Source organism: Tarenaya hassleriana, unplaced genomic scaffold, assembly GCF_000463585.1.
Source record: "Tarenaya hassleriana unplaced genomic scaffold, ASM46358v1 Cleome83, whole genome shotgun sequence".
NCBI classification, from domain to species: domain Eukaryota; kingdom Viridiplantae; phylum Streptophyta; class Magnoliopsida; order Brassicales; family Cleomaceae; genus Tarenaya; species Tarenaya hassleriana.
The window spans coordinates 152,724-162,900 of NW_010970743.1; the positions used below are offsets into that span (position 1 = coordinate 152,724).

The 10,177-nt window shown below is 37.7% G+C and overlaps 3 protein-coding genes across 5 annotated transcripts in view; 1 reads left to right on the forward strand and 2 right to left on the reverse strand.

Moving 5' to 3' along the window:
• LOC104803316 (NAC domain-containing protein 62-like) overlaps positions 1-414 on the reverse strand; it is a 3,020-nt gene extending 2,606 nt beyond the window's left edge. Inside the window, exon 1 of the mRNA XM_010527237.2 lies at positions 35-414. Coding sequence (XP_010525539.1) covers positions 35-200 — 166 coding nt within the window. The 5' untranslated portion in view covers positions 201-414. The remainder of the gene's footprint in view (positions 1-34) is intronic.
• A 2,709-nt stretch (positions 415-3,123) lies between these two features.
• Positions 3,124-5,484, forward strand: LOC104803315. Of its 2 annotated transcripts, XR_770173.1 has the most exons (4): positions 3,124-3,232; positions 3,779-3,844; positions 5,013-5,133; positions 5,364-5,484. XR_770173.1 is itself a non-coding variant. In XM_010527236.1 (2 exons), exon 2 carries the CDS (start codon positions 3,839-3,841, stop codon positions 4,277-4,279), a length of 441 nt encoding a protein of 146 aa, XP_010525538.1. In that variant the 5' UTR covers positions 3,125-3,232; positions 3,779-3,838; the 3' UTR covers positions 4,280-4,525. The 2 variants fall into 2 exon arrangements, 1 of the variants encoding a protein (XP_010525538.1); XM_010527236.1 differs by lacking the exons at positions 5,013-5,133; positions 5,364-5,484 and having other exon boundaries at positions 3,125-3,232; positions 3,779-4,525.
• Positions 5,485-6,609: 1,125 nt separating this feature from the next.
• On the reverse strand, positions 6,610-10,177 carry LOC104803317 (DNA-binding protein BIN4). Of its 2 annotated transcripts, none has more exons than XM_010527239.1 (13): positions 10,007-10,177; positions 9,778-9,879; positions 9,463-9,682; positions 9,276-9,340; positions 8,566-8,803; positions 8,427-8,488; positions 8,290-8,343; positions 7,979-8,087; positions 7,785-7,831; positions 7,658-7,684; positions 7,408-7,483; positions 7,025-7,152; positions 6,610-6,904 (listed from the first exon to the last, which is right to left on the reverse strand). In XM_010527239.1, the coding sequence occupies exons 2-13, from the start codon at positions 9,823-9,825 to the stop codon at positions 6,797-6,799; spliced, it is 1,182 nt and encodes a 393-aa protein (XP_010525541.1). In that variant the 5' UTR covers positions 9,826-9,879; positions 10,007-10,177; the 3' UTR covers positions 6,610-6,796. The 2 variants fall into 2 exon arrangements, with proteins under 2 accessions (XP_010525541.1, XP_010525542.1); XM_010527240.2 differs by having other exon boundaries at positions 8,566-8,800; positions 10,007-10,176.

The following is a 10,177-nucleotide window of genomic DNA, read 5'->3' on the forward strand; positions in this document are numbered from 1 at the left end:
GAGAGGAAGAGAGAGAGAGAGAGAGAGAGAGTACCAGGCAAGTCCCAGGGCTCCCATTTGCAGATATCGACCTCTCGGATGATTCTGACGTCGTCGTCGTGGCCGTTGATCTTAAGACGGAGATAGTACCGGACCAGTTCCTCGTCCGTTGGTCGGAATCTCAAGCCCACCGGAAGTGAATCCAGCAATAAGTCTTCCATGTTCTGGTTCAAATACGCGATTTCGAGGAATCGGAAGGAAATCCCAGATTCCAGTCTCCGAAAACGAAATAGAAAAGGGAACCCTAAATTCGATCAAATATGCGATTCAGTGTATCAGATGGGAAAAAAACACCCAGATTCGAGTCTGTTTAAAAAAAAACGTAGCCAAGAAGATGTGAACTTTTTTTTCTTTTAAGTCTGCGAAAGAGTGACGACGAAGAAATGACAAAAGCAGCGCGTGAAGAAGACTACGTACAAACCCATAAGCCACCTCCATGCCGCGTAGGCGGAAAAATAGAATTACCGGTTTTACCCCTGGAGTTGTATCATACATCGAATTAGATTAGGACACGTGTAATAAACAGTTTCGTGGAATCTATCTGTTAATTTCGCAGTAGATTCGCTGACTTTGGAGGTCTGAACCGCGAACTTTGGAAACTAGTTCGGTCTTATTCAAGGTTTTTTTCATATATTTATGGATAATTCAATTTTAAAATTTTCCTTTCACGTGTACAAGTTGAATATGTTGTGTCCGCTTCTAATGAAATGAAAACATACACAGACTCGTTAAGGATAATCAAACACCTTACCAAAAAAAAAAAAGAGGATAATCAAACACTAAAAGAAACTACAAAAAGAGGAGAGGATTATTGTCATTTTAAGCAAGGTTTTTTTTTTTTTATAACGCTGGGAACTCGCCCTCGACTTTTCGGGTCGGACATCGCAACACCTCGCAGTCCAAAGAGTCGGACGAATGACACAGTATCGCGGACGATAAACCCAACGACTCCACGCAATAGCCGGTAAACCACGCGGAGCAGGTAAACCAGCCGAAGCTGACCGGCTCAGAGGGAAGCTTGACACAAGGAGGAATCGAACTCTCCACCACACATGGCTTTTGAGTTGTCACTTTACCAACTGGGTTAGGGGCTTCCCCCATTTTAAGCAAGTTTTTTCAATACAAAAAAAAAACTTGTGATTTTATTTGAGGATAATTCTCCCAAAGATGAAATAGAACAATTGGTTATTAAAAAATCCACTCGCAAACTCACATTTCATGATTAGATTGAAGACTTCCATATCAATATGTGTTGCACTTCTCGTGATCTCTAGCTAGAGCAAACCGATTCTCTTTGTTTTCTAAAATTGGCTGTCGGAGCCTTTGCATTATTCTTCTTATTCAAAGGCGAACATTTCTGTGTTCAATTTTAAAATTTTGTGTGTTTAATTTGGTTAATTTGATTTAAAAGAAAAAACTTATCTCGTAGAATTGCGATCGGATATTTTGAACCAAAGTCCAAATTAATCCTAAAATCAAAAAAATCAGGTGAATACCCCACCCTAAACTTGAATTTTAAATTCAGGACATGACAAATATTTTGCAATATATTTTACCGGTTGAATTATCTTTGGATAAAAATATTTATTTATTTCACTTTATTTCTTTTAAAAATTATATAATAATTATGATAAACTCATTATTTATATTTATCTTATTTCATAAAGACTTTCTTTAAAATTAAATAATATTTTTTATTTCCCTAACTAAAATTAATTTATAATGAGCTAAATTATCTTATTTTCATATCCAATCACAGAAATAGATTGTATTAAAAAATAGATATTCAAATAATTTTATTTTAAGTTCAATATTGTAAATCGATATTATTCTTAGTTCGAATTTAAAATTAATTTCACCGTTTTCTAATCATATATCTACAATCACCATGAATAGTTTCAAAGATATTTGTTATATTTATTAAAAATTTAATTATTTTTAATTATCATTAAAAATTTTAAAACTATATAATTTTTATTAAAAATAAAAATTACCTCTAATTTTTATTTATAATTGTTTTAAAATTAAAGTTTGAATATGTAGAACAACTTTTTTCTGGATAACCAATTTCTTATATGAGACATTGAATAATAATGGTTTTGAAGACATTAGATCATTCTAACTATTTCTTTTTTCATTTTTCTGTTTGGCTAGGTAATTTTAGGGATGGAGTCAATTTTTTATTGACATGACGTTGATAAATTATTGACTCAATATTTTGACCAATCATATCAATATTCGATATCGATTTTCGTACCTATTAAATGCATTTAAAAATCTTAAAAAAACGTGATAGTTTTTAAATAATTAAACTATTTATCTATTATTTTTAGTTTTTATATATTTTTAGCATTTTTTTCATGTTTATTTAGGATTTTTTTTCTCAAATAAAAGTAAAACATTATTCAAACAATGGAGAAAATTAGTGTGAAGGAGCAACGAAGGCGGGTCAAGAGGTGGGGCCACATACCACTCTCTCTGCCTCTCTTGGCGCCCTTCTTACCGTTTCCTCCTTTGACCTTTTTGACCTTTTTTTTTTGCTTCTTATTAAATTACATATTATATTTTTTTTTGGTAATATAAATTACATATTATATTGGTTTTAAAGAAATATTATATGCCAATATGTCCTGATAAGGCCTGAAAAAACATAGATCCGTTTTAGATATTATGTCCTTATCTAATTGGGTCATGATTACATATGATTAAAAATTGAGAAAGCGAAATGGAAAAGCTATAGAAGATAAATTTCACATATGTATTAGGAAAACGTGGGTTATAAAATTTGGAGCGCTTATATAAGTAAATAGTTGAAGCATGTATATTATGGTTATTCTAAAATATAATTTATATTTTTAGATGTTAGTTTGGTCATCGCAAAAATAAATAAATTATCCACACGGACCACACCTTTTTTACAAACGAGAATAGAAAATATAGGTGAAAAATCGGTGGAAATTAAATAAACAAAAAAATAAAAAAATAATAAAAAGGAGAAAACGAGGTGGGACCCGTAAATCGGACTGTTCACTAACGGAGTCGGATCCTATCCGTTAGAAGACAGTGCGAGTCTCATCTATAAATACCTTCCACCTTGTTCCTCCTCTCCCTCTGTTCAGCCTTCTGTCTTCTTTCTAAGTCTGAATTGAAATTAGGGTTAGGGTTTCGCTGCAGCTGCATCTTTTATCTTGAGGTACGCATCTCTCTGCCCCTCTCACTGTTAATTCGCTTCTGATACCTTAATTTTCTCTTAGATTCTCCTTCCTGGTTATGCGTTTCGCTTCATTCTCCAACGTCCGCCCTTGTCCTCGGATCTCTGAGCTATGTGTTGATACCTAATCAGCGGTATTTTTCCGTGGTTTGGTTTAGTTTAGTTGTTTGATTTTGTGAAATTTCTCATTTTGGATGTGCGGAATCTGCGTATTAGTTGCGTATCTGCGTTATAGATCTCGCTGTGTACACTTATAGACCGACTGTACGAGGCATGGCATCTTCGATCTCGAGCATTACATGTCTTGCGGTCTCCCTCAGTTTGTTTTCGATTTATGTCTTAGATAGTAAATGCAGTCTTCTGTCTGCGTGGAGTGCAATCTATATGATTTTGGAAGGGAGTTTCTGGGGATCTGGGAGATTATCGAAATTGTAGAATTGATTAGCTGGGTGTGGAACTTTCCGCTTCACACGCCTCCTTCCCTTGTGATGATATTGATCCTTTCTTCGGCTTTCTTGGGCCCTGCAGAGCGAAGGCATTTTGGAGATTTCGGATCAAAGGCAATAGATTGTTTGTTCGGAGAAAAAGATGGAGGTATTTGGAAAATCCCCTGTGGTTGGCTCTGCGAACGTTATTTACTTGTCTGCCATTCTGGGTCGTGATGGGCCCATTCTGGCTCACAAATGTGACTGGAAGTGTGAGAATGAAAATGTTTGTGGGAATATGTATCGCTGCAAACTAACAGGGTTGACTCATGTCTGCGACAAGAACTGTAACCAGCGGATTTTGTATGATAACAATAGCTCATTGTGCCGAGCCAGCGGCCGGATATTTCCTCTCTCGTCTGCTGAAGAACAGGCGGTTAAAGGGATCCGGAGGAAACTTGATGCCGAAACTCAGCCCTCTGAGAGCTGCACGTTTAAGCGTCGTCGACGTGATGCGCAGTTCCATTCTTCTCCTTTTGAGAGGTCCTTCTCTGCGGTCACTCCAATCTGCAGCCAAGTTGGAGATGGAATGGATACGAGCTAAATTTATGTTGACTTCCTCTACATTAGATCAGCGAGGCTTTTCTTTATATCACGCAAAATAACTTCCTCTCTTTCTTAAGAGACGTTATGTGACTTCTCCTCTAACAGGGGGTCTGGTATCCTGTCTGCCTGAAGGAGTGTCTTATGCTAATGTTGTCAAACTCTATGTAGTAGTTATGTAGGAGGGACATGGTATCTTTATTGCTCTGCTGGTTAATAGAATAACATGTTATATCTTATTATGTTTGTCTTCTGATGTTTCTTCTCTGACCCTTTTTCTGGATACAATGATTTAGGCGGCAGCATCTGTAATTCTGTATAGTTTTATATCTTGTTTTGGTTAGCCTCAGTTGTTTGAAACCTAGCATTATTCAGTGCCCGGCCACCCATTGGTGATTCCTGCAAGTGTGGTGATACAGTTCTTGTCCACATTGCTAACCAGTGCAGTGCAGGTTTTATCAGGTTCTTCAAGACGAAGGAACTTTGCTGGTTTGTTATCATTTAGATATAATCGTAATCCATTGATCTGTTGAGTTGGAAACATGATTCACTATTAACAAGTGCATGGTGTCCTGAAAATATTTTGTTTGTGCAGGTTTCAAAGTGCTGCAATTCTGGAGTTTAATTGTGCTTATTATCTAAAAATAATTTCACTGCTGTGTTTTTTTTTTCTGAATATTCCAAAATGAGGGAGAACAAATCTAACTATTGGAAGTTTAAATCTTTCTTTGTAGGCCCTCTTGTGCGCACGCGACTGCATACTTTCTCATATTCACTGGCAACATAAAATGATATTCCAGAAATCAAGGGGAAGGGCAACGAACAATGTTCAAGCTATCAGCCTCTCATCTCATGGTAATTTACAAGAGAAGGCACTTTTAACTCACGTTTTTGGTTTTACTGTGAGCTTTCTCACAGAAATACTGCATTTTCTTTGTCTTCATTCTGTCTGCTATGACAATTTCCGTGCATTGATTGATCATTAATTCACTCCTCACTAGTGTTCCCCATCTGCTTTAGGTGGGTTTTGTGTCGACATCTGATATGTCGCGTAATTTGGTCCGTTCTATCTGTTTCTGCTGCAGATGCAAGAATAATTCAGAGATCAATCCCCTGACTCGATACAATCTCTTTCAAAAGCTTTGACTTGAAGATAATACAGTTTTGATTACTCAACTGAATGGCACAATCTGGCTTCTCATTTTCCTGCTGCCGTTGATCTTAAGACGGAGATAGTACCGGACCAGTTCCTCGTCCGTTGGTCGGAATCTCAAGCCCACCGGAAGTGAATCCAGCAATAAGTCTTCCATGTTCTGGTTCAAATACGCGATTTCGAGGAATCGGAAGGAAATCCCAGATTCCAGTCTCCGAAAACGAAATAGAAAAGGGAACCCTAAATTCGATCAAATATGCGATTCAGTGTATCAGATGGGAAAAAAACACCCAGATTCGAGTCTGTTTAAAAAAAAACGTAGCCAAGAAGATGTGAACTTTTTTTTCTTTTAAGTCTGCGAAAGAGTGACGACGAAGAAATGACAAAAGCAGCGCGTGAAGAAGACTACGTACAAACCCATAAGCCACCTCCATGCCGCGTAGGCGGAAAAAGGGATTCATCCTGGTACGTAATCTGTACAACCATTGCTTGTTCTTAAGTGTATACTCTCCCATTCTTTTTTGTGGGGCGAAATGTGAATACGAAAAATAGGGTTACCCTTTGTTACAATTTGTTTGAAGGCAACAAGAATGTGGGAGAAGCCATGCTCTGGAAGGGAATGCAAAAACACCCAAATTATTGTATTGCGGCTGAGGAGAGACTATATGATTCTAAAGCAACTTCACCACTCTAAAGTTTTGGATCTTTCCCCAACTCCTTTTTTTTGTATAAACCTCAAAGGGCCTATCTTCTAAAAATTTGTAGTCATTCATTATTTATATTGAATCTGGTTTGCCTCGGTTTGATTCTATTTCAGCTCAGTTCGGTTTTGATTTTTAATGATAAAAATAATTGTCTTTTCAAAGAAAGTTTTTGATATTTTCGATTGTATTTTAATTCGGCAGACTTTATTTTTTCGGTTTTAAAAAAAATTATAGCCATTTAATTTTTGTATTTGATTCACTTGGATTGCCATTATGCTATTTGTTTTACATCAGTTGGAATATTTGGTTATTAACCAAATTGGCTTTTTTCCCCCTTGTACGGATATGTGAAGATCCATAGCCATGCTAGTTTATGTGTCTTTGCTTGCTGTATCTTTTACTCATTTACCAATAAGTTATAACTGCCCCCATATAAGAGAGGGCACTGGGAAGCACAGATTCCTGCTCCAAATGAATCCTAGAACCTGAAGATTCTTCAAGTAAAGAGTCGAGAGAGAGACATGCTCCTAGAAACATTTGTATTGTTAGTGTAATAATAACACGTACCTCTATTTCATGTAATCAGACAATAATCAACAAAGAAGAAAAGACTTAAACCAAGGTTTTTTTTTTTATAATTAAAATGGAAGGATGAAACTTGCTACTTCTTGGCTTTCGCCTTCTTTGGAGCAGTGCTTTGCCTTCGTGCCTTCTTTGCCGGCTGAGCCTTTTTTTCCTTAGCAGGCCTTCCTCTCTTCTTTCCTGAAGCCTGCATTAAAAGAAAATCCCCCCAATAGCAAAAACGTTGAAGCAAATACTTTACTCGCTACATGGACATGAAACTCTGATTTCGGGGGTGGAAAGTATGGGTTTTGTGAAATGAACCTACAGATGCTTTCTGGGCTTTGCCTTTGGCTTGTCCCTCGTTGGTTTCGCTTTTATCCATCGGTATCGAACCGTTCTTGGGTTTCTTCTCGCCTTCGTCTTCTGAATCGAATGAGAATCCCTCCAATGTGCCTACATGGGTCGGATTTAATCACCGCATAAAACAAAACACAAAAAAACTGATTCGAATTAGTTTATATATCATCGGAACAGTTTATCGTACATGCTCCTGTGGCAATTACGAGAACTTTTTTTTCCCGGGCAAATTCTAAAGGAAACCATTAAACAAAGGATGTTTTACTTGAAAGAAATGTTGCATTTTCCGTGTAACCCGTACAGTCTTCCAAATCAACAAGACATAGAGAGGTGAAAAAAATACAAACTGACCTTCGACCATTGTTTCTGCCTCGTAAACATTGGATTGCGGTTTTAGCTGTATGAAGTCATTCATAATAGCTTCAATCTGCCCAGGAGACATGACCCGATACTACATTACGTCTCTAATAACATGTTTCCGTTTCTTAATCAGCAGCCAAAGTATGGACATGTGAAATGGAGAAAAGGAGGAAATTATATGTAAGGGTGATGTGAACAAATAGATGAACACAAAAATGAAAGGGCAAGAGCGGTAATGGACCTTGGCCTCTGATTGACCTACGCTAACCTGAAACAGAAAATGTGCCGGGCCTAAGCAATTGTGTGCAGCAACCACTAATCTTATGTGATAATCGATCTTATACAAGTAGAAAGAAGCCAAAGCATACCACGCAAAATGTTCTGGACGGAACAATTGATGTTTTGTATATGGTTCCTGAAAAAGTCGATGACCAGTAAGTCCAAAGCTAAAAAAAAATCTTGGTGATAGATTTGGAACAGATGAAGTTGGACTTCGGTTTGTAGCAATCACAAATCATGAAACACATAGATAAGGAGCAAATTGTATATTGAGGAAACATGCCTTTTAAGTCCAAGAACACTTCCTGGTTTGTATCTGAGACAACTATACGTCCAACCGCACCCATGTCTCCACTCAAATCTATGGAGTCCCCTTCACATTCAACGAGTGCCTGTACAGGTAGTTCATTGCTTTTATATTAACCATCATTTAATGTGTTTTTCTAATCCATCAATCTTCAATAAACGTATGCAAATAAAACAAAAACTAAAATAGAAACTTTCTACAGTATAGAAAGTCAGCAGCCCATATAAAGGATGCATAACGCAGGGACTAAATTGAAAACCATATACAAAGAAACTAATGTGCAATACCTTATTACGGTTCACCTTCTCAGAAAGAACCAAAGGCAATCTTGAAGTAGAAACCTGGAATTTATAAATCTGTCCATAAGCCCAAAAGAAAAAACAGAGGATAAACAACAATCTCAGTCCAGCACAAAGGTCCTCACACAAGGTTTAATATTCTTATTTGAAGCTGCCTCCACGTCAGTTTCTGCATCGCATTCTTTATCTGCAGGATTTGAGGAAAGGTTACATTTCTTTTCATGAACACTTTACAAATTCACTAAACCCTGATACAATTAGTACCTTCATGTTTCGCAACTTCTTTAGCACTATTTTCTTTCTTTGGTGTTTGATTGCTCTTCAAGTCTTTCCCTGGAGATTTTTCCTTTGGACCCTTCTTAACCGAAATCTCTTGCACTTCAGCTACCATAGCATCATCCTCAGCTTTTTCAGTAGCCTTGTTAAGTGGTGGTCTCGTCATGCTATCAGAGGATGGTTCAGAATCTGATGAGAGGACCAAAACAGAATGATCTAGCCCCTGCTGATTAGAAAAAATAAACACAACGGTCTAGACCTTGCTAAAGAGGAAAAAAGAGAGAGAATCATAATTTCCTAAATGAGGACAGTAGCACCGGACCAAGCTTAAAATCAGCATATCCACATACTTTGCACATTATATACAATAGTTCACTAATCATATACAATAGTTCACTAATCAAACATACTCGTGAATATAATAACAGCTAAAATCTCATTGACTGACCGCTGAGGAAAGTAGGACCAAACAGACTGTAAGAGTACCAATGAGACACTACCGACAATTTTCCTCTTTAACTGAACAGCAGATCGACCGTTGCTCCAGAGCAAGACCAGAAGGAGCACTGTGTGATTATACTTCATTTATCAAACAAGAAAAGCGCAAACCAAACCACACTAACTATCCACTAATGCAAGCAGCAGCTGAGAGAAGGCTGCAAGTGTACAAAGGGGACAGTGCACATAAAATTTCTTACCTGAGTCTCCTCCGTATGATTCTTACAGGTTTCTTCACTGTCAGCTTTGTTCCCGTTCTGGTTCCCTGTAATAAGATGACCAGAAATAAAGCAGTACTGACCGGCAATCAGAATTTCTGATCCTTCCGCAAGGACTCTAGCTCGGGTAATAAACGACCTGTATAGTCTTTCCATTACCGAACAATACCTGGTTTATCTGCTTTCTTCCTTCTGGAAAACGCATGCTCGATCTTCATCTGCTTTTTCACAGACTTTATTTCCGAATTAATCTTAGGGGGAGTGCTGGCACTTTCATCGGGAAGCATGGCATGACTGATATCTTTCTCGAGAGGAGGCGAACTGGTTTCAGATTCCCTCAATGGGCTATCATCTGGTGAAGACAATGACACCAGGGATGCAGCCGGTGCCTGTGCAACAAAAGTTCCTATTTCTAAGCACATCTCAAGTAAAAAAAAGGATCAATAAGCAACGATTCGAGAAAATCAATCCATAAATCTGAAACCTGGAAAGAGCGAAGCCAATCGGGAGATTCCTCTCTGGAACTGCTCATATTTCAGCTCAAATTTAGCTTAAAACAGAATTCCGAGTTTCTTCTAACTTTAATCTGCACCGAATTCACACACAGAAAGCTCATAGAGCAGAGAGCATGAAATTCTTCCCACAAAAAACCCTAGAAATGCGATCATAGGCCAGAAAAATTCGCCGACAAATCTGATGAGATTGAGGCTTACCCGAAAAACGAAACACAAAAATGAGGCGATTCAGCAACTCAAGAGACAGGATCGAGAGACAAGACAGTAAACGAGACCCTGGATTGACTGCTGAGAGAAGCAAACTCCGCCGCCGAGGCGATTGAAGTGTGAAATACGCGGGAAGATTGGCGTGCAACCTTCCTTTGTCTG